At 42.1% G+C, this 24,382-nt stretch overlaps 1 protein-coding gene and 1 long non-coding RNA gene across 4 annotated transcripts in view; one reads left to right on the top strand and one right to left on the bottom strand.

The window, feature by feature from the left end:
• Positions 1–19,996, top strand: part of simc1 (SUMO interacting motifs containing 1) — a 37,919-nt gene extending 17,923 nt beyond the window's left edge. For 2 of the 3 annotated variants that reach the window (XM_033029496.1, XM_033029498.1), the window contains 7 exons: positions 1,198–1,267; positions 3,772–3,932; positions 6,494–6,610; positions 8,999–9,127; positions 9,230–9,389; positions 11,850–11,937; positions 17,588–19,348. In XM_033029496.1, the coding sequence (XP_032885387.1) occupies positions 1,198–1,267; positions 3,772–3,932; positions 6,494–6,610; positions 8,999–9,127; positions 9,230–9,389; positions 11,850–11,937; positions 17,588–17,811 (949 nt within the window). In that variant the 3' untranslated portion in view covers positions 17,812–19,348. Of the gene's footprint in view, positions 1–1,197; positions 1,268–3,771; positions 3,933–6,493; positions 6,611–8,998; positions 9,128–9,229; positions 9,390–11,849; positions 11,938–17,587 lie in introns of all 3 variants that reach the window. The other variant, XM_033029497.1, reaches the window with a different exon arrangement.
• On the bottom strand, positions 3,505–22,737 carry LOC116978379. Its single transcript, XR_004413451.1, has 3 exons — positions 22,692–22,737; positions 9,029–9,111; positions 3,505–3,905 (listed from the first exon to the last, which is right to left on the bottom strand). It is a non-coding gene; the product is annotated as an uncharacterized LOC116978379 (long non-coding RNA).
• Positions 22,738–24,382: the final 1,645 nt, after the last annotated feature.

Here is a 24,382-nt window from a genome sequence, read left to right as displayed (position 1 = left end):
GAGGTGCGATGGCAATTTTTAAATGGCATTTATATATATACATGAATGGGCAGGAGATTATCTATATCCCTCATTACATATCCATGTGCCTATGTAAAAGCCACTTAAAGAGGGGCAGCACTGTGGGGCAGTTGAAGAGTTGCTGCCTTGCAGTGCCAGAAACCCAGGTTCGATCCTGACTACGGGTGCTGTACGTACGGAGTTTGTATGTTTTCCCCGTGAGTTTTACCTGTGTGCTCCAGATTCCTCCCACACTCCAAATACACACAGGTTTGTAGGTCAATTAGCTTAGGTAGAAATTGTAAATTGTCCATAGTGCATGGTGTGTGCTAGTGTAACGGGGATCGCTGGTCAGTACGGACTCGGTGGGCCAAAGGGCCTGTTTTCGTGCTTTATCTCTGTACTAAACTAAACTAAACATCACTATCATATCAGCTTCCACTGCCACCCCTGGTAGTGCGTTCCAGGTAGCTACCACTCTCTGTATAGACAATAGGTGCAGGAGTAAGCCCTTCGAGCCAGCACCGCCATTCAATGTAATCATGGCTGATCATCCCCAATCAGTACCCTGTTCCTGCCTTCTCCCCATATCCCCTGACTCCGCTATCTTTCAGAGCTCTATCTAGCTCTCCCTTGAAAGTATCCAGAGAATCGGCCTCCACCGCCCTCTGAGGCAGAGAATTCCACAGACTCACAACTCTTTGTGTGAAAAAGTGTTTCCTCATCTCCGTTCTAAATGGCTTACCCCTTATTCTTAAACAGTGACTCCCCCGACATTGGGAACATGTTTCCTGCCTCTAGCGTGTCCAAACCCTTAATAATCTTATATGTTTCAATAAGATACCCTCTCATCCTTCTAAACTCCAGAGTATACAAGCCCAGCTGCTCCATTCTCTCAGCATATGACAGTCCTACCATCCCGGAATTAACCTTGTAAACCTACGCTGCACTCCCACAATAGCAACAATGTCCTTCCTCAAATTCCTCAAAAATCGTGCCCCGCACATCTCATTTAAACTTACTCTCTCTGACCTTAAAGCTGTGCCCTCTAGTCTTTAACATTTTCACGCCAGGAGAAAGGTTCAGGCTGTCTACCCTATTTACTGTATAGGCATCTCATAATTACATATATTTTCATCAGGTCTCCTTTCACCTCCAATTTAAACAATTGATTAATGAATGGTTTTATTTAAATAGGCTACATCCTGCAAATATTTACACAGTGCAGTGGGACTGGGAACTTCTGGCTTACCATGTGGAGAACAAGGTAAATCTGAGATTGCATTTTGAAAAAGTTAATAATCATGTAAATTCTTCTAAATGTATTAGAAAAATGCAGTTTAGCAACTTTTTGATCTGTTTTACATTTTTTTACACACTTCATACATCTTTCACTTTCATCACATATTCTGTTAATAAGCAGTTCTCAAATTGCTGAAAAGGTTGAAGCTAAGATATATCTATCTTGAATAATAGTGGAACCTCTGTTGTAAGTATTATCTGTATTTGACACCCTTTGTCTCCTGTTCATCCCTAGCCATGTCCACCCATCTGCCAAAACCCCCTCACCTGTATCCACCTATTACTTGCTTTGTCCAACTTCCACCACTTTTCCAGCTTTCTCAGACTGTCTACCCTATCTATGCCACTTATCTTTTTATATATTTCCATCAACCTCGATTGTTATGCTTTAAACAATTGATTAATTTGATTTGATTCAACTTTATTGTCATTGCACAAATACGAGTACAGGTACAACAAAATGCAGTTTAGCATCTAATCAGAGTGCAAGGTAATACTGGTTAAAACAATATGTGCAATGTGGATGAATTAAACTAGTACATAGGCAATGAATATATACAGATAAAAGAGTATAAAGATAGCTAGCGTCGGGCCTGTGAGTTCAGCAGGGTGATGGTATTTTGGAAAAAGCTGTTCCTCAGCCTGCTTGTGCGAGACCTGAGGCTCCTGTACCGCCTCCCTGATGGGAGGAGGGCAAATAGTCCATGGTTAGGGTGAGAGGGGTCCTTAATGATTTTCCCGGCCCGTCTCAGACACTGTTTGCAGTGGAGGGCATCCATGGCAGAGAGCGGGGCACCGATGATATGCTGAGCGGTTTTCACCACCCGTTGCAGTGCCTTCCTGGTATTTTGCCTGGTTTTATTAAATAAGATCCAGTAAATATTTCATTATATTTAAATAGGCTACATCCTGCAAATATTCACACATTAATGTGGGGCTGGAAACTTCTGGAAAGCTGCCATAACTAGAATTAAGCACTCAAAACTAATGCAGAATATTTAAATTCAAAACACTGTTGGGAAAAGCGTATAATTCTAGCCTCATTATTTTGTATTTCATGAGAACTCTTGCATTTTATTGTACAATTTTACTCGTTCAAAGTTATTGCTTGTTATAGACCAAAAGAGTGTCAGCAGTTTTTATTCCTACTCTTAAGTGACAATCAGGATGATTATGTTTAAGAAAGAACTGCAGATGCTGGAAAAATCGAAGGTCGACAAAAATGCTGGAGAAACTCAGTGGGTGAGGCAGCATCTATGGAGCGAAGGAAATAGGCAACGTTTTGGGTCGAGACCCTTCTTCAGACTGAAGAAGACTGAAGAAGGGTCTCGACCTAAAAATCACCTATTCCTTCGCTCCATAGAGGCTGCCTCGCCCGCTGAGTTTCTCCAGCATTTTTGTCTACCAGGATGATTATTATCATTTAATAACTAAATTCCAAGTATGACAAATTGCTTTGGAATACAAGTTGAAATGGTCGTTAAGCTTCTTCAAACCCACCCAATATGAAGCCAGAATGTCACTGAAAATACCAAAGATGTGCAGGTTTGTAGGTTAATTGACATCTGTAGATTGCCCCCATTGTGTAGGATGTGAAACTCGGATAACATAGAACTAGTGGACAGGATGAGAGGGTATCTTATAGAAACATATAAAATGATATAAGGACTGGACAAGCTAGATGCAGGAAAACATTTCTCAATGTTGGGCGAGTCCAGAACCAGGGGCCACAGTCTCAGAATAAAGGGGAGGCCATTTAAAACAGAGATGAGAAAAAACGTTTTCACCCAGAGAGTTGTGAATTTGTGGAATTCTTTGCCACAGAAGGCAGTGGGGGCCAATTCACTGGATGAATTTAAAAGAGAGTTAGATAGAGCTCTTGAGGCTCGTGGAATCAAAGGGTATGGGGAGAAGGCAGGCACGGGTTACTGATTGTGGATGATCAGCCATGATCACAATGAATGGCGGTGCTGGCTTGAAGGGCCAAACGGCCTCCTCCTGTGCCTATTTTCTATGTTATGTGATCATTGGTCGGCATGGACTCGGTATGCCGAAGGGCCTGTTTCCATGCTTTATCTCTAAAAAAAACCTATGGTTTGTGCCTCGGCAACTACACAACAGAACTCTGTACAATGGACAGCAACATTTTTCAACTGAATCCTTTTGAAAATGTACCCATTTGCAATCTACAACATGAGTAGCTTATTTAATGTATTTTTATTCAGTTTTTTTCATAAAGTTGCCTGATGGACAGTGTTTTGAGAATGAAAGGGATATTGCAGATAGTAAATTTCTGATTACTATGGAGTCAGCCATAAATCGATTATTCAAATGTTCTTAGTTAGAATACAGAGGTAACGAACAGTGCATCACACTATTTTAGAGCATGTGAACAAAAATAAATGCATTTTTAACTTTGTCCTTATCTAATCCTGCATGACGTGTGTGTGTCTGTCTGTGTATTTCAAGGATCCTCATAGGAACGATTCTCTGACCAAAGGTAGTCGACTGTTGTTCCTACAGTATGTTGTTCAGACACTTGAGGATGACTTTCAGCTGAAACATGATGTGCCCCAGCAATCCATAGCCAAGGCTGTTCTATCCTGTGATGAAAAATTTTGGAATGTAAGGTATTGAGATCTTAACCTTTTTAAATCTACAATTTACCATTTAAGTAACAGGAGACCATTTTGTAATTTGTTGAGAGGCAAGTATTATTAAGTTAATTGATAAATCCATTAGCAAGTGCTAAAATATGACAGTAGCATCTGCACATTATATTTTGTTCCCAAAATTTGGCTTTATTAATATCAGTAGACTCACAAAAGAAATCACAGTATCCCAAAGTTGCAGAAAAGTGATAAACACTTAGTTTGAAAAGCAAATATCTAAAGATATTGGAAATCATGAAACAATAAACATTGAAAATACTCATCAAGTCAGGCAGTATCTGCAGAGAAAGAAATTGAGTCAATGTTTGAGTCAATGATCTTTCAGTAAAACTAACGTTATCTCAGTTTTTAAACACATTTTACTTTACCCAATGCCTTTAGTTAGACACAAAAAGCTGGAGTAACTCAGCGGGACAGGCAGCATCTCTGAGAGAAGGAAAGGATGATGTTTCGGGTCGAGACCCTTCTTCAGACCTGAAATGTCACCCATTCTTTTTCTCCAGAGATGCTGCCTGTCCCGCTGAGTTATTCCAGCTTTTTGTGTCTCGTCAATTTAAACCAGCATCTGCAGATCCTTCCTACACACTTGCCTTTGTAGTTTTTCACCTTGTCTTTTCTTTCAGGTAGAAAAGGTTAACGAGAAAATCTGAACATCCATATCATGTTGCAGTCATGCTTAGATTAGCCGATATTATTTAAGAGTCCTGGCCGGCAGCACGGTGGAGTAGGTGTAAAGCCAGAGACCCGGGCTCCATCCTAACCACGGGTGCTTGTTTGTACGGAGCTTGTACGTTCTCCCCGTGACCTGCGTGGGTTTTCTCTGATATCTTCGGTTTCCTCCCACACTGCAAAGACATAGGTTAATTGGCCTGGCATCACCAGACTGATTCCTGGGATGGCAGGACTTTCATATGAAGAAAGACCGGATAGACTCGGCTTGTACACGCTAGAATTCAGAAGATTGAGGGGGGATCTTATAGAAACTTACAAAATTCTTACGGGGTTGGACAGGCTAGATGCAGGAAGGTTATTCCCGATGTTGGGGAAGTCCAGAACTAGGGGTCACAGTTTAAGGATAAGAGGGAAGTCTTTTAGGACCGATGAGAAAATCATTTTTTACACAGAGAGTGGTGAATCTGTGGAATTCTCTGCCACAGAAGGTAGTTGAGGCCAGTTCATTGGCTATATTTAAGAGGGAGTTAGATGTGGCCCTTGTGGTTAAAGGGATCAGGGGGTATGGAGAGAAGGCAGGGATGGGATACTGAGTTGGATGATCAGCCATGATCATATCGAATGGCGGTGCAGGTTCGAAGGGCCGAATGGCCTACTCCTGCACCTATTTTCTATGTTTCTATGTAAATATAAAATTGTCCCTTGTGTGTGTGTAGGGTAGGGTGAATGTGCGGGGATCAATGTTTGGTGAGGAATCGGTGGACCGAAGGGTCTGTTTCCGCGCTGTATCTCCAAACTAAACTAAACTGGACTAATAATCGTAAGAAGGTGTATTGCTTTCCACCCTGACAATTAAAAATATTGCACTGAGTTTAAAATAAAAAGATTTACTATTTAAAAAATAGGCTTCAACATTGTCATTAAAACAACTAATCTGCTCTCATTTTTTATCAAACAAAATTGATCTATGTGACTCCAGCTCGCACATCCTAACTATCCAGTAAAGCAAATCTCACAGTTGTAAAGAAACATTTGAAAGTAACTACAATAAATCCTGAAATTAGTTTTAAAAATCCATGTTGATACAGGATCTGTGATGGCCTTCTAGAACCAGAGGGCACAGCCTCAGAATAAAAGGATGTACCTTTAGAAAGAAGCTGAGGGTGGTGAATCGGTGGAATTCATTACCACAGACGGCTGTAGAGGCTGTCATTTGGGTATTTTTAAGGCGGAGATTGACAGGTTCTTAATTAGTAAGGGTGTCAAGAATTGTGGGAAGAAGGCAGGAGAATGGGGTTGAGAGGGAAAGATAGATCAGCCATGATTGAATGGTGGAGTAGACTCAATGAGCCAAATGACCTAATTCTGCTCCAATGACATGCAAAATACTATTCAACAAATATTGCCATCAACATGAATTATGAAGTAATCAATTATATTTCTAAAGAAGATAGCACAGAGTAACTCTGTCTATTATCTTAGTGGCACCTTTGCATTTGTTCAGGTAATCTAAGCTATGCAGTTAGCAATTAAATAAAATGGAGCCCTCTCTTTAAAAATGGGAGCCTGTGATTATTTTACTTGAGAAAGAAAATATATCACCTGAAGCATTCGACATCTGATCTCAGACATTTTCTTGCAAAGTTAGTATTCATTTTTTCACACTCAACAAATAAATATCAATAAATTAAATAAATCAGCAGAAGAGTCTTGACCTGAAACATTGTCGGTCCATTCCCCTCCATAGACGTTGCCTGACCTGCTGAGTAGTTTGTTTTTTACTCAAGATTCCAGTAATTGCAGTCTCATGTATCTCCAAATTAAAATACTGTTCTTTTCTGTTCCAGGAGTGTCATTAAGTGGCTTATTGATATCTGCAAGGACTCTGAAGAAATACAAGAGAGAACCGGTCCCACGTCATCAGCAAGTAATAATCTGCTGGCAATGGATTCTAGGAATCTAAGGTGAATTAACAAAGAATAGATTAAAAAATTAAGAAAAAATATTGATATGCCCATAGTACTGAAAGGCATAAAGTAGATAATTTTAGACAGGTGTAGTGACTTAGTCAGCAGGTGAGACATGGACCAAAAGGCTGAAAAAAGGTGGAAAAGGGAACTGGAGATAGTCACCATTAAGAAATATTATAGATGGGCAAAAGGCAGAGCCGGATTTACCACTAGGCTTAATAGGCTGAAGCCTAGGGCCTTGAAATCTAGGGGGTCTCCGGCCAAGGCAGGACAACTGCCGTTGAATTCTGAGCGGGCCCCCCTCTCTATCTCTCTCTCTCTGTCACTCTCCATCTCTGCCCGCCATCCATATCCGGGCCGCCGGGTCTCCGCTCGCTCCTCATCCTCCGGCACGCCCGGCCGCCTTGCACATGCGCACTGCTACGGCCAGCACATCCTGCCCCTGCACATGCGCACAACCACGGGCAGCACATCATCGGCCGCCCTGCACATGCGCACTGCCACGGCAACTGGTCAGCGCTGGGCACTTTCTCCCTCGCTTTGAATTGTGGGAGATCTGGCCGCCATTGCTGGCTCCCAGAACAGTACAGAATCAACTTCAAGCTCCTCCTATATATATACAAAGCCGTTAACGGGCTTGCCCCCACCTATATCAAAAATCTTCTAACCCACCATTCTACCTCCAGGTCCCTCAAGTGGGCCGACTTGGGGCTACTGACTATCCCACGGTCCAGTTTTAAGCTCAGGGGCGACCGCGCTTTTGCGGTTGCAGCACCTAGACTGTGGAACAGCATCCCTCTTATCAGAACTGCCCCCTCCATCGACTCCTTTAACCTATTTCTACTCACAAGTGTTTCTTGAGGTCCTCTGAGGGAGCACTGTATGTATGTATGTATTTATGTATGTATTGTTAGATCTGTGTACCACTGTATGTAACACGTTAGTGCCTGCACTGATGTAAAGCACTTTGGTCAACGAGAGTTGTTTTTAAATGTGCTATAGAAATAAAATTGACTTGACTTGACTTGACAAAAAGCTGGAGTAACTCAACAGGTCAGACAGAATCTCTGGTCAAAAGGAAAATATTACCTTTTGGGTTGGGTCTGAAATAGGTTCCTGCACCTCTTTGGAATGTGGAAGGAAACAAGAGCACCCGGAGAAAACCCATGCGGGAAAAGGAGCAAACTCCATACAGACAGCACCCATATTCAGGATCAATTCCGGGTCTCTGGCACTTTTAGGCAGCAACTTTATGGCCAATGTACTGCCCCATAGTCTTGAACTTAATTAAAACATACAGTAGCTGTAAAGGGGGACATAGCATCACTTGGAGATTTAAGACTGAAAATTTATATTTTCATTTTTTTAGTAACCAAAGTCATCAACGTATAATTTTTTGTGTGTTGGAAAACAAAATATAGTGGCACAGTTGGTAGACTGGCTGCCTCACACGCCAGAGATCTGTGTTCGATCCTGTCCTCGGGCACTGTCTGTGTTAAATTTGCACATTCCCCCTGCAAGCGTGCGGGTTTCCTCCCACATCCCAAAGACGCATTGGCTTTGTAGGTTAACTTGTCTCTGTAAAATTGCCCCTAATGTGTACGGAGTGGGTCAGGAAAGTGGGATAACAGAACTTATGTAAATGGGTAGACAAAAATGCTGGAGAAACTCAGCGGGTGAGGCAGCATCTATGGAGCGAAGGAAATAGGCGACGTTTCGAGTCGAGACCCTTCTTCAGACTGATGTGAGGGTGGGGGGGTTACAACACATATTTACAACACATATTTATTAAAGTCCACTTACAGCAACGGTCTGCAGGACATTACAGTAACTAGCAGCTACTCAGACTGAATTACGTAAGCACGCTCTTGGTAATATAAATTGCATATTAGGCGGAGCAACTACTAACAAGCACTACAATTGGTTAGTAGGAAATAACCAATCTAGTTATTTAGTTTAGTTTAGGGATACAGCACGGAAACAGGCCCTTTGGCCCACCGAATCCGCACCGACCAGCAATCCCTGTACACTAACGCTATCCTACATCCTGGGGACAATTTACAATTTTACTCAAGCCAATTAACATGCAAACCTTTGGAGTGTGAGAGGAAACCGGAGCACTCCAAGAAAACCCACACGGTCAAGGGGAGAATGTACATTATCCTTACAGATAACACCCGTAGCAGGATCAAACCAAGGTCTCTGAAGCTGTAAGGCAGGAACTCTACCGCTGTGCCACTCACTGTCCCACCCCTTTTAAATAGTAAAACATAAGAGATATTAAGAGTTTTTATTAAGAAATATTATGATAATAAATTTGCCAGGCCAATATTCCGCCCAATATCTAATGAATGTTGTCACTTGCATTGCTTTATTTTGCAGAGTTATTTGCCTCTTTCAGAAGATGCTTACCTTGGCTGTAGAAGTGGACAAATCCCCAACCTGTAGCTCAAATAAAATTGCAGAGGCAATATTTCAAGACTTCATAGACATTTCTAAACGATCACAAAGGTAAACAGAAAAACTTGTTTATTAATTCACATTTTGGAATGATACAAACTGTGTAAACCATATCTGTTGACTGTAAATTATTTTTTCTCTATTACCTTGAAGATTAACACTGTTAAGAAGTATGGAGAGCCAACTGCTGCGCTGCAAGTTACTAGAATTTTTTTTTCACCATTGCACTGAGAAAAAAGACCCAGGTCTGCCAATGTCATTGGGAAAAGTACTACATTTCCTTAAATATGCTAAATTTAACTTAGAAGCTAATGTAAGTACACTTTCTTTCTTCACTTTTTAGGTATGTGATTTTTTGGTCCCCCTTATGTTATCATTATTTTTTTATATTTTGGGTTAGTCTTTTAAGCTACATTGTTACTTTATATAAGCATTTTATGTATTCAATGCAAATTTTAAACTAGTAGTGTGTACTTTTTTACTACTTAAAAGCCATCATATTGTTTTAAATTATGCTTATGAATTTTGATGAGGAATTAAAGCTTGTTTGTAAAACATAACCTCCACATTGGATGGGACAGAACTAGTGTATGTGGGAGCCGAATATTTGCAATGGGACATATGTTCATAAAGCCCATAGCATTGTGGACTTCATTGTGAGTAAGTGAAACATCATCACCCTTGGATTTGAGAGAAATAATTAGGAGTATTTTCCAAATAGTGAGAAACTAGGAACTAGAAACTAGAGGTGTAAACATGTACAAAACACGTACTAGTCATTAAAATCCAATACAAAACCAGAAAATGCTGGAATCACATGGGTCAGGTAATATCCGTGTCGATGTATCCTATGTCTATCGATGTATCTTAGATCTGTTAACTGCTCAAGTGCAAATTATTTTAAAGAGTTAATGTTTCAGATTAAAGAACGTCATCAGAACTGGGAATGAAAATGCAAGATAGTTATCGGTTGCAGTTATGTTGGGGGAAGGCATGGTTAGGATAAAGGGAAGATCTCTGATATAGCGAGGTCAGGATTGGAGGGAGATACAGTTTTGTGGTTGGTGTGTTAAGAAGTTAGAGACAGAGCACAAAAAAAAAGAAAATAGAGGAAATGCCCAAAAATTAGAACATGGAGAGAGAAAGATTAAAGCAATATTTCCAGTACTGCCCACTTCTCATACAACTGGTACCTGAAGTTATTGAATTCAGTACTAAGTGTGAATGGCTGGAATGTGCAAATAAGATTTTCTTTCCTGTTGTAGCATTCAGTGGACATGTACAAAAAAGCAATCGGAAAGGTTCGCAATATTTGTCTTTATGTTAAAAATAACTCATTATTTATGCTAAATTTCCCTTTGAAGCTGATACAACTAATCTTTCCTATCGTAGTACAAAATATCAAGAGGAAAAATGAATGTTTGTGTCACAAACATGACTTTGATTGGGGCAATCGCACTTTGTTGTCTAGTTTGACATTGCACTAAAGCCCATATTCATTTGAAACAAAAACCTCAGTGCTGGAGGAAACTCAGTGGGTCAGGTAGAATCTGTGGAAGAAAATGGACAGACAGAGTTTTGGGTAGGACCATCCTTCAGACCAAGCACATTGTTTTTTGGTCAAGGTGCCAGCATCTGCAATCTCGTACATCTCCTACTGAAGCAAGATGACTTAGATGTCGTGAAAGTGGAGGGGTACATACAGATTCATGAATTTAGACCTAAAATGACTGAATGTGAGGACAGATGTATAAACGTATTTGTTCCCTTGATTATAGGAGATTGCAAAAGAATCTATTTTAGATGCAAGATTTTATTGGTGAAATGTCGACAAACTAATTCTTGTCATGATGAAACATAGAAACGTAGAATATAGGTGTAGGAGTAGGCCATTCGGCCCTTCGAGCCTGCACCGCCATTCAATATGATCATGGCTGATCATCCACCAACTCAGTATCCTGTACCTGCCTTCTCTCCATACCCCTTGATCCCTTTAGCCACAAGGGCCACATCTAACTCCCTCTTAAATATAGCCAATGAACTGGCCTCAACTACCTTCTGTGGCAGAGAGTTCCAGAGATTCACCACTCTGTGTGAAAAATGTTTTTCTCATCTTGGTCCTAAAGGATTTCCCCTTTATCCTTAAACTGTGACCCCTTGTCCTGGACTTCCCCAACATCGGGAACAATCTTCCTGCATCTAGCCTGTCCAACCCCTTAAGAATTTTATAAGTTTCTATAAGATCCCCCCTCAATCTTCTAAATTCTAGCGAGTACAAGCCGAGTCTATCCAGTCTTTCTTCATATGAAAGTCCTGACATCCCAGGAATCAGTCTGGTGAACCTTCTCTGGCAAGAATGTCTTTCCTCAGATTTGGAGACCAAAACTGTACACAATACTCCAGGTGTGGTCTCACCAATACCCTGTACAACTGCAGTAGAACCTCCCTGCTCCTTTACTCAAATGAAGTTATTAACACATGTTGGTCAGTGTGGGCAAGTTAAGCCGAAGGGCCTGTTTCAATGCTGTGTGACTCCAAAAGGGAGTGGATTCTGTGACATTAGAGATTTCAGGATAGATTTTCTATTAAGTAAGGAATGTACACTAGAAAATCAGAGGAATGTACACTAGAAAAATGGGATCAATTGACTAGTCTAATTAAATGTAAAAGAAAAACCTGGGGTCCAAATATGGAAAATAAAGTTTTAGAATTTACAAGTGAGGTAACTGTAAAGCATATGTTACATATTTAATATTAATGTTCATTTTCTCAGGAGCATCGTTCAAGCAAATGGCAATACTGGGATGAACTTGTCCATCTTCTATGTTTACTGCTTCTGAGTTATCAAGAGGTGACAAAGCGTAAGTCAAGAAAATAGCTTTCCTTCTGATAGTACCACTTTGTTGTCTAATTTGACGGTAATATCATTTTATATAACTATAAAACACTGATCTTGTAGTGTATTTATTTATTTGTGTGTGATCACATCTTTCCGAAAAAACAACGCATTAACGCTAAAATTTTTACATATTTCGATAGAGATTTATCCCGTGGAGACCAAAATTGCCTTATCTGAAAAATTCATGCATTATTTCTCGAGTTGTTAATCAAAATGTTCAAAAATCTGAAATAACTTAGAAAATAAAACCGACTGGCTTTGGCTGAAGACGTGATGACGTCACAATGGGTCTCAAGCTGTGTTCCACGCTCTGTGAGTGACGTCACCCGGTCGCCTGCTGCTGCCTGGGGCCCCCCGCCCCGCTACCCCCCTCTCCCTCCCCCTCTCCCTCCCACTCTCTCCCTCCCACTCTCTCCCCCTCTCTCCATCCCCTCTCACTCCCCCCCTCTCTCTCTCATCCCCGTCTCTCCCCCCTCTCTCTCTCTCCCCCCCCTCTCTCTCCATCTCTCTCCCCATCTCTCCCTCCCCCTCTCTCCCTCTCCCCCCCTCTCTCTCCATCCCCTCTCTCCCCATCCCCTCTCTCCCCATCCCCTCTCTCCCCCCCTTCTCTCTCTCTCCCTCCCCCTCTCTCTCCCCATCTCTCCCTTCCTTCTCTCCCTCCCCCTCTCTCCCTCCCCATCTCTCTCTCTCTCTCTCCCCCTCTCTCTCTCCCCCTCTCTCTCTCCCCCTCTCTCCCTCCCCCTCTCTCCCTCCCCCTCTCTCGGTCTCTGCTCCTCTCTCTCTCTCTGCCCCTCTCTCTCTCTCTCTCTCTGCCTCTGCCCTTCTCTCTCTGTCTCTGCCCCCTCTCTAATATCAAGGGGGGTGGTTAGTGTGTGTGTGGGGGGTAGCCAGTGTGTGTGTGACGCCGCAGGCCGCTCCCCCCCCCCCCCCACCCCAACTGCGCGTTGAGGGGCGAGACCCAACGGGTCCCCCTTGGTCTAGTTAACACTAAAATCCGGGTCCAAGATCCTGATGGGCAGCACGTTGGCACAGTTGGTGGTGCTGCTGCATCATAGTTCCAGGTTAGATCGTGACATAAAAACCTAGAAAATAGGTACAGGAGTAGGCCATTCAGCCCTTCGAGCCAGTTCAATATGATCATGGCTGATCGTCCAAAATCAGTACCCCGTTCTAGTTTTTTCCCCCATATCTCTTGATTCCCTTAGCCCTAACAGCTAAATCTAACTCTCTCTTGACCTTGGGTACTGACTGTTTGGAGTTTGCACTTTCACCCGGTGACCACATAAGTTTCCTCCCAAATCCCAATGATGTACTGGTAAATTAACTGTCCATTCTAAATATCCCCTTGGTGCAACTCAATGGCAAAAAGACTCAAATGTGTGAGAGAGAATCATTTGCATGGATGCAGAGAAATAGAGACAGGTGGAATGTGACTAATGGGACTGCTCCTCACTAACTGTTATCAGCTTGATGGACAAATGGCCGTTGTTGTATACATGTAGGATAGTATAAGGCAAGGATGTTAAATCTCTAGCTTCCTCTTACAAAACGTCAATGCAAAGTAGAAATGTTATCACCCAAACCCCAAATCCAAAACCAGTTACTCAATCTATGTACACATTTTCGGTCAGTTACTTGGTGCATTGAACTTTACAGTGCTAATGGGACGAAAAGGAAACTCAGAGGTTTAGTTATTATTTTCCCATTGCCCTGCTCGATGACATCTGAGATTAAAGGAATATACAAGATCCATTTATTTGTCACATGTGCCAGTTGGCACAGTGAAATGTGATCACCATACAGTAAAATAAAGAACACAACACACGATAGAGTTCAACATAAAACATCCCCCCACAGCAGAATCAGAAGTTTCCCACTGTGAGGGAAGGCACCAAAGTCAATATGGAATGTTGATTGTGCCTTGAATAATTTCAGATTGCAGTAAATTCATTAGATTCCTCAAGTCTTCATTTCAAGTCTATTTGGACATATTTGTGGCATTGATAAAGCGAATAATAATCGTTTCCCCAGGGGAGCCAAAAGCTTTAAGGTATGGGTTTAAAATGAGAAGAGCAGATTTAAAAGGAGTCTGAGGGCTAGTTTTCTCACACTGCCAGCAATGCAAATATGGAATGAGCTCGTTAAAGGTGTTTAATTGTCATATGCAATGAAACAATTACATTCTTAATACTGCTGCTTGACAGGCAGATTAAATGCAAAAACACAACAAATAAACATATAATAAAGTTGCCAGAGGAAGTGGTAGAGGCAGGTACCATTACACCATTTAAGACACTTGAACAGATATATGGATAGGCACGGTTTGGAGGAATATGTTAGGAAAGCATTGCAGATGCTTGTTTAAACCGAAGATAGACACAAAATGCTTGAGTAACTCTCTGGCAGCATCTCGGGAGAGAAGGAATGGGTGACGTTTCGGGTCGAGACCCTTCAGACAAGGGTCAGGGGAAAGGGAAATGAGATATAGATAGTGATGTAGAGAGAAATGGAACAAATGAATGAAAGATATGCAAAATAGTAAAGATAATAAAGGAAAGGCCATTGTTGGCTTTTTGCTAGGTGAGAACGAGAAGCTGGTGCGACTTGGGTGGCGGAAGTGATGGAGAGAGAGGGAATGCAGGGGTTACTTGAAGTTAGGGAAATCAATAATCATACCACTGGGTTGTAAGCTGCCCAAGCAAAATATGAGATGCTGTTCCTCCAATTTGCGGTTAGCCTCACTGGAGACAATGGAGGAGGTCTAGGACAGAAAGGTGGGAATGAGAAGGAGAATTAAAGTGTTTGGCAACTAGGAGAAAATAGACAATAGGTGAAGGAGTAGGCCATTCAGTCCCATCAGTGTACCCAACACCATTTCCTGCCTAATGTTAATTTCCTTCAGTTCCTCCGTCACCCTAGGTCCTCCGGCCACCAGTACATCTGGGAGATTGTTTTTGTCTTCCTTAGTGAAGACAGATCTAAAGTACCTGTTCAACTCGTCTGCCATGTCCTTGTTCCCCATAATAAATTCATCTGTTTCTGTCTTCAAGGGTCCAACTTTGGTCTTAACTACTTTTTTCCTCTTCACATACCTAAAGAAGCTTTTACTATCCTCCTTTATATTCTTGGCTAGCTTACCTTCGTACCTCATCTTTTCTCCCCATATTGCCTTTTTAGTTATCTTCTGTTGCTCTTTAAAAGTTTCCCAATCCACTGGCTTCCCGCTCATCTTTGCTATGTTATACTTCTTCTCTTTTATTTTTATACTGTCCTTGACTTCCCTTGTCACCACGGTCGCCCCTTACTCCCTTTAGAATCTTTATTCCTCTTTGGAATGAACTGATCCTGCACCTTTTGTATTATTCCCATAAATACCTGCCATTGTTGTTCCACTGTCATCCCTGCCAGGGTATCTTTCCAGTCAACTTTGGCCAGCTCCTCCTTCATGCCTCCATAGTCCCCTTTGTTCAACTGTAATACTGACACTTCCAATTTATCTTCTCCCTCTCAAATTGTAGATTAAAACATCATAATACGGTCACTGCCCCTTAATGGCTCCTTTACCTCGAGTTCCCTCATCAAATCCGGTTCATTACACAACACTAGATCTAGAATTGCCTTCTCCCTGGTAGGCTCCAGTAAAAGGCCCAGGCGGACTGAGGGAAGGTATTCAGCAAAACGATCGCCCAGTTTACGTTTGGTCTCACCGATGTATAAGGGTCAACATCTTGAACAACGATCATATTTCGCTTGACCAGCTTACAACCCAGTGGTATCAATTTTGATTTCTCTAACTTCAAGTAACCCCTGCTTGAATATAAGCACATTTCTGCAATTATTTGACTCAAATTAAGAGAATCCCCAAAGATTCTCTCTCTCTCCATCAGATTCAGATTCAGATTCAATTTTAATTGTCATTGTCAGTGTACAGTACAGAGACAACGAAATCGCTCCCCCACCCAAGTCGCACCAGCTTCTCGTTCTGACCTAACAAACAGCTAACAATGGCCTGTTTCCTTTATCATCGTTACTTTTTTGCATATCTTTCAGCGCCGTAGGTGGCTGCTATTTGTATACATTGTTTATACAAGCAAAGAATCTCACTGCCTAGTCACATGTGACAATAAAGTATTCCTATTCCTTATCCTATTGTTCTATATCTCTACATCACTATCTACATCACTCATTTCCCTTTCCTCTGACTTTAGTCTGAAGAAGAGTCTCGATCCAAAACATCACCCAGAGATACTGCTTGTCCCTCTGAGTCACTCCAGCATTTTGTGTCTATCTTTGGAGGAATATGGGCCAGGTGCATAAAAGTAGGACTAGTTCAGTTAGGCAACTTGATGGGCAGGGACAGTTTGGCCGAAGGGCCTATTTCATAGAAACATAGAAAATAGGTGCAGGAGGAGGCCATTCGGCCCTTCGAGCCAGCACCGCCATTCATTGTGATCATGGCTGATCATCCCCTATCAATAACCCGTGCCTGCCTTCTCCCCATATCCCTTGACTCCACTAGCCCCTAGAGCTCTATCTAACTATCTCTTAAATCCATCCAGTGACTTGGCCTCCACTGCCCTCTGTGGCAGGGAATTCCATAAATTCACAACCCTCTGGGTGAAAAAGTTTTTTTCTCATCTCAGTCTTAAATGACCTCCCCTTTATTCCAAGACTGTGGCCCCTGGTTCTGGACTCACCCAACATTGGGAACATTTTTCCTGCATCTAGCTTGTCCAGTCCTTTTATAATTTTATATGTTTCTATAAGATTCCCCCTCATCCTTCTAAAATCCAGTGAATACAAGCCTAGTCTTTTCAATCTTTCCTCATATGTCAGTCCCGCCATCCCAAGAATCAATCTCGTGAACCTATGCTGCACTGCTTCAATCACAAGGATGTCCTTCCTCAAATTAGGAGACCAAAACTGTACACAATGCTCCAGATGTGGTCTCACCAGAGCCCTATACAACTGCAGAAGAACCTCTTTACTCCTATACTGAAATCCTCTTGTTATGAAGGCCAACATTCCATTAGCTTTCTTCACTGCCTGCTGTACCTGCACGCCAACCTTCAGTGACTGGTGTACAAGGACACCCAGGTCTTGCTGCATCTCCCCCTTACCTAACCCCATTGAGATAATAATCTGCCCCCTTGTTTTTGCCTCCAGTGGATAACCTCACATTTATCTATATTATACTGCATCTGCCACGCATCTGCCCACTCACTCAACCTGTCCAGGTCACCCTGCAACCTCCTAACATCCTCTTCACAGTTCACACTGCCACCCAGCTTTGTGTCATCCGCAAACTTGCTAGTGTTGCTCCTAATTCCCTCTTCCAAATCATTAATATATATGGGAAATAGTTGCGGCCCCAACACCGAGCCTTGCGGCACTCCACTCGCCACTGCCTGCCATTCTGAAAAGGACCCGTTCACTCCTACTCTTTGCATTTCCTCGCTGTGTAGTGCTATTTCCATTTTGAAAAGATACAAAATGGCAATAAGAAGCTCGGATAAATTAAACATCTTACAGTATGTATTTTTCACTGTTATGTGTCTTGAGCATCTATCTGATAAAGTGTTTCTGTAATATGTCTTGAATGTGTTCCTCAGGTCACCTAAGGCTTTCAATCACAGAACGGGTGAAATATGTTTTAGCTGACACACCTCCGGTGCTCACAACACATGATGCCATCACTAAGGAAGACGTTCTTAATGATATGGAGGAATTCTATAGTCGAGTGTTCAGTGATTTGGGAAGATCATTGAATCCGCAATTAGAAGAACAGATCAATCTACTAAAGGAACTGCTTTTAAGTGCAGCAACTGGAACATAACGTTTATAAATTGTTTTGAAAAGGTGATTTTTATATTATATAAACTGTGACTCTTTCAACAAACTATCACTGCACAAAATGATGCACTGGAATGTTAGAGTATCTTTGGATCTCAATCCTTTAACTTATTTTCAAAGCATGGCAACACGCTGTCACCTAACGATACACAAACCTAATAGTCAAACATTTTTTTTAAATGTGATTTTGTTATTTTTACTTTGAACTGTATTTCTAATTCAATCACAAAAGATTGTGATCAACTGCAGATTTGCTTTGTTTTGGAGGTTTTTCTGTTCTGGATTCTAAAATCTGCGATACATACAAAATATTAGGATGTTCCAATGCATTGTGTTTGTGTGATCTTGTCAGTCGGAACACACAAATTCAGGGTTAATCTGAGTTCAAACTGTGATGCTTATTACATACCATGCCACTTTCTGGTGCTTTGAATTTAGTTTTCTGTTTAACTCAAATGGAAATATTTTTTTATATCCCATAAGATTTTCGCTATACTTTTTGTAAAGGATGTACTTTATTTAAGTTTGAGACAGTTAAAATTGTATGCCTGCTGCTTATAAATTGTCTGATTTTATAAATTCAGAAATGATTTATTCCTGTTCTCATGTCCCTTATCTAAAATTAACTTTTGTGAGATATCATCTCATCAAGTTTATATAAACTTGTATTCAGTGGAATATTCATTATCCAACAGAATTTTATGCAACACCAAGCCTTGGCAGGAAACACCAACCTCTTTTGCATTATGTCCCACGTTTGGGGGATTCTCTTCATTTTTGTCAAATAATTGCAGAAATGTGCTTATATTCAAGCAATTGTATTTGAATATTGATGTAGTGAAAAGCAAAATATGGAGAACATTATTTCCAGGGAAGGTGAAACCCTAAATTTGTCAGATAATGAAGATTCTCCTGTTGGATAACATTGCACTATGATATTTTGTGTTAGCTGAACCTAACCAAATTAAGAGCTTCTTTACTATTCATTGAAATAACTACCAAAACTCTGAATAATGTATTTCTCTTGCTTTTTTAATGTAATAAAATATACTTGCTAATAATGTAAGATTGTGTATTTTAGAAGACTATTCATTGTCAGTAGCATGTACTGGCCTTAGACAGTTTAATAAATCAATTGAAATGCTACAGATAATAATCCAAATATTAAATGTAGAGTGAACTTGTTAGCTCAGGGTGATGATTGATTTGAACCTTGAGTCTGATTGTCACTGATGCTCGTTTGGTATTACTGAAGAATAACTGTTGGTTGAGGGACTCATCCGGGTATTGGTTAGAGCACCAGAAACAGATGGGCAATTAGCGGGAGCTTTTTATCGTAACTTTGGACCATCATCTTATATTTTCCTTAAGTCCAAAGATAACTGTCACATCCAAATTCAGGCTCAGTGTTGGTGGTTTAACACAGATTTTACCTGATCCTGCTGTGATTTTGTTGTAAATTATGGATTTTTAATGAAGCTAGCATTAAAAATGAAAATAAAGAAAGAAAATGACAGCCATCCAGAGACAATTGTATGATAAATTAGGGCCAATGTAACTTGTTAACCTAGTTGAGACGAGCCATTCAGATGCAGTAGGCGGAGGGTGTGTAGGTGTGTTGGGGGGGGGGGGGGGGAGAAAGAGAGAGGGAGACAGCCTTATCAAATAACTGAGGCATAGGGAAAATCGTTTGTCATCTCATACTGTGCTCCTCCAGCACTTTGTGTCTTTAAAAAAAAACAAACAGGATCTGCAGTTCCTTGTGTTTACATCTGTCTTCCCTTATTGTTTGATCCAAATTTTAAGGCACAAGATTTGAAGAGTTTCAGGTCATAACTCAGGGTCAGATCATAGATATTGGGAAGATCAGCGAGAAGAACATGGGTGAGAATTGTCACTCTTGGGTAGATGCAAAGATAAGGAGAAACTGACCTAAAGATTGACACATCCTAGCCATCTGGTAGCAAATTGGGTCGAGGAGGTCCCTTTATCCAGCAAAGAAGCAGATCTTAATCTTGTTACAATGTCTGCTCCGCTGCTTGTGGTTCAGGATGTTTGCATTGGAAAAATGGTGTATGTGACATTAGTTATGCTGAATCGTTTTGTTGTAAATCTGGTCTATTAAACATTGCAAAGTTTGCTATATACACTCAAGATAAAATTCTATTTGCTCAAAAATTAGACCATGGTATTTTTAAAACTTTTTTCCTGTTACATTTTACAAGAAGGCATAATAGATCAGTCTCTTGCACCTGCTTCACTATTCAGTGAGATCATGGCTAATCTAATCTTGACCTCAATACCACCTCTACACCTCGACTCTCCTTTTTGGTGAAGTGTTCGAATCAGGAGTGTGGAAAATGTGGTACTGGTTAGCACTGCTCAAGTGCACAGAGTTTAATTGCATGATTTAATTCAATTTGCAGCAGCCAGATTTTGTGCAGAACAGTTCAAATTCAGTTGCACAAAAGAAAGCAAAACTCTAATACCAAAAATTAAAAGATTATTCATAAATTTCCTAACTTAAGTGTACTTTAATGGTGCACAACAATCCCATCAGATCTAAAGTCTTACTATGAGGCCTAGTGTGGTAAGTAGGTGGAGGGGGGAGGGGAGAGGGCGGAGAGAGAGTGAGTAGAGGGGAGGGAGGCGGAGGGGAGGAGTGGGTGGAGGGGAGGAGTGGAGGGGGTGTGGAGGAGAGGGGAGAAGAAGGGGGGAGGGGGGAGAGAGGAGGAGGGGGTGGTGACGTCACTCCTGGAAAACAGTGCCCAGCAGGCATCGCGTTTAAAACTGCACAGCGGGCCGCGAGGAGCAGAGCATTGTGACGTCATCAGCTCGTTAACTTCAAAAAAGATCTCAGATTGGTGAACAATTTTAGTAATAAATTTGGGAAATAATGAATCAAATTATCAGATGAGGCGATTTTTGAGATCATGAGGTAGATCTCTACCGGAATATGTAAACATTTCAACGTTAGTGCTTCGGGTTTTCGAGATGTGAATCACATACGAACACATACATTCACACACAAATAAATACATCCACATCCAAGATCAGAGTTTTATATTATAACTAGACCAAGTGCAGACCCGTTGGGTCTGTTCCCCCAACGCGAATTTGCAGGGGGGGGGGGCGGCATGCAGCGTCACACACACTAAATACTCCCCCTGCACATATGCTAACTACCCCCCTTGATATTATATTAATATTATTAATTTGCTCCTTTTACTGTATCGTCAGCAGCTGGGCAGCGGTCAGATTTTTAAAAAAGGTCAGATTGGTCAACAATTTTAATTTAAAAAAGTCTGGAAAATAATGTACCAAATGGACAGGAGTGGATTTCTAAAATCACATGGAAAATCTCTCCTATGTAAACATTTTCCCGTTTAGCCGTCTGCTTTTCGAGGAGATACATTTCACAGGCAAAATGACTGACTGACCCAGTTTTAAAAGTATACTAGACCAAGTGCAGACCCGTTGGGTCTGTTCCCCCAACGTGTGGTTGCGGGGGAGGGGGGTCTGGGGGCGTGGCACGCGGCGTCACACATACTAACTACCCGCCCACACACACGCTAACTACCCCCCTTGATATATTATTATTAATTTGCTCCTTTTACCCCATAACCGTCCTATCCACTGACGCATAGCCCCCAACTCGCAGGCGCATCTAGAGAGGGAGGGGGGGGGGAGAGATAGAGAGTGAGGGCAGAGAAAGAATGGGGAGAGACAGAGAGAAAGTGGCAGTGACAGAAGGGAAAGAGACAGAGGGAGAGGAGGGGAGGGTTGGGGAGGAGGGATGAGAGAGATGGGAGGAGAGAGGGGCAAGGGGAGGGTGGGGATGGGGTGGAGGGAAGGGGGTTTAGGAGAGGGAGAGAGGGGGGTAGAGAGAGGGGGAGAGAGAGGGGGAGAGAGAGAGGGGGAGAGAGAGAGCGGAGAGAGAGAGAGCGGAGAGAGAGGGGGGAGAGAGAGGGGGGAGAGAGAGGGAGAGGAGAGAGAGGGGAGGGAGTGAGAGAGAGAGAGAGAGGGGAGAGAGAGAGGGGGGGAGAGAGAGAGGGGGGGAGAGAGAGGGGGAGAGAGAGGGGGGGAGAGCGAGAGGGGGGGAGAGAGAGAGGAGGGGGGGGTTGAGAGAGGGGGGAGAGGGTGGTGAGAGAGTGGGGGGGGGGAGAGAGTGGGGGGGGAGAGAGTGGGGGGGAGAGTGGGGGAGAGAGGGGGGGAGAGAGGGGAGAGAGAGGGGAGAGAGAGGGGAGAGAGATAGGGGGGGAGAGAGAGAGGGGGAGGAGAGAGAGGGGGGGAGAGAGAAAGGGTGGGGGAGAGAGAGCGAGGGGGAGGAGAGACGCGGGGCGGCAGCCCGAGCGAGGCACGGAGCGATCTGAGGACGGTGAAAAGCAGCGGGGGGACCAACCGATCGTGGCTTCCGCCAGCATGACCGGGGGGGGGGACACATACGATCGGGCCTCCCCGGAGAGGAGTGACGGGTAGAGAGCAAAGATCCTATAGCGGTATAGTATCTTTGGTAGAGAGGAGAGAGAGGGAGGAAGGAGAAGGGGGGTGAGAAGAGGGGGAGGGGGTGCGGGTGGAGGGGAGCCGGGCGAGTGAGTGGGCTGCCAAATGAGACACAGAAGCGGCTCGACTCTCTGGAAACCTACAGCTGGAATGAGCGCACAGGCGGGCCGGCGGGGGATGGGAGGAGCTTCACGAGCTGCGCCGGCAGTGAGAAGGTTCAGCGCGTCTGACGCTGCTGACCCCGAGATGTGCAGAACAAAGATCCAATAACTGAGTTGAGCTGTAGAATCATTGTTCTGCAGAACTTTCTCGATCTTTCTGCGCCTTTTGAAAAACGGGAGGATGGGTGGGCGAACGTACCTCGTGGAAAACTGCATGCGCTTTGACAGCAGCTGCATTAATCCACAGCGGCGGGGGGGCGGGGCCATGAGGCAGGTGGGCATGTCGGCATTGTGACGTCAGCAGCTGGCAAGCGGCGATTATTTTTGAAAAAGTGAGTTTTGTGAACAACTTTATTCAAAATCTGGGGAAATAATCGACCGAATTTAAGGAGTGGATTTCTGAAATCATGTTAAATCCCTACCGAAATTGTAAAAATCTCCGCATTTTTCGTCTGGTTTTCGAGGAGATACGTTTCAAAGGCAAAATGACATACACCCACACACAGAGTTTTAAAAGTATATAGATATGATAGATAGATATACGCGAGACTTCCTTAACATAATGTTGGTAAATTTTAGATAGTAAATTTAAACCAGCCTTCAAAAGGTAATAACGTCGACCATCTCTCTGCCACTACAGATGCTACCTAACGCACTGATTTCCTCCATTTTACTCCAAATTATAGAATCTGCAGTCTCTTGTCTCTTGAGTAATAGAATTAGGAGTAAACCTCGAGAAACAAATATAACAGTAATTATGAAATATACCCCAACTTTCATTATCCATTCATGTCAGTGAGGATCTTGCCCAGTTTCATTTTCAGTCAAAGTTATCTCTTTGGTCGAAGTTGCATTAATCAAGCAAAAGCAACACATATTCTGCTCTACTCTTTTTAAATTAACTAGTTACAAAATCCAAAACCAATATAAGTACAGGTTGCCAATAGAGTGATATTTTTCTGTTGACAGTGGTCTGGCCTTTCCACATTTGTGCCCCGTCTGATTTTTATTTACCAAATTCAGCTTAATTATAGTTTTAGTTATGTAAAGGCAATTGTCTGGCAGATATTATTAATTAAATAGAAAGCATGATCATTGATATAATTCAATGTAATTTACCACAAATAAGTGATTAATCTTCAAACGAAGTCTTAAATGAGACAGCCTCTTCTAACTTTGTCCAATTGGCTACAAAGGTTGCACTATATTAATGAAAGGATACATTACGCTAGCAGGTATACACTGCCTTTCCAACAAGGTACCATGCAGGCTATCTCAAACAGCAATTACTGGATTTTTGAATTTAACCAGCTTGAAGTCGTAGGACTATTTTTACAGAAAATACAATTTCATTCCAAAAGCAGAAACAATTATTGATATTGGACTAAAAACAAAATATTGGAAATATTCAGCAGGTCATGCAGTATCCATGAAGTGAGACAGAATGAATGTTTTGAGTTAATGTCCTTCCATGAGAATTAGGAAAATGTAGACATTAAGTTGCAAAGAGGTGAAGAGGGCAAAGTGTACTTTTATTATAGAAGATACCAGAACAAACTAAACAATAAATACATAACGGTGCCAGTTGAGAGGTCTGATAAATGCAGCCGACCTGGAGATGAAGTTAAGAGATGAATGAAGATAAAGCAAAATAATTAAATAACTAAAGGGCTATAGCAAATGGCAAAAAGTTATGATTATGGGACATAATCCAGAGATGCATTTGTTTACAGTGGAATGGTAGACGTGGGAAGGAAGCTTAGTAAATCTGACAATGAAAAGGCTATGTTCCAGGAATAGACCAAACAGGCAAATCTGTAGGAAATTCCAATTCAAACAGCAGTGTCACATTCTTCATTTTGACTCGTTAAAATAATTCATTTTTTACAA

The sequence above is a fragment of the Amblyraja radiata genome, chromosome 11, assembly GCF_010909765.2.
Source record: "Amblyraja radiata isolate CabotCenter1 chromosome 11, sAmbRad1.1.pri, whole genome shotgun sequence".
NCBI lineage: Eukaryota > Metazoa > Chordata > Chondrichthyes > Rajiformes > Rajidae > Amblyraja > Amblyraja radiata.
This window is presented reverse-complemented; position numbering and strand designations above follow the sequence as displayed.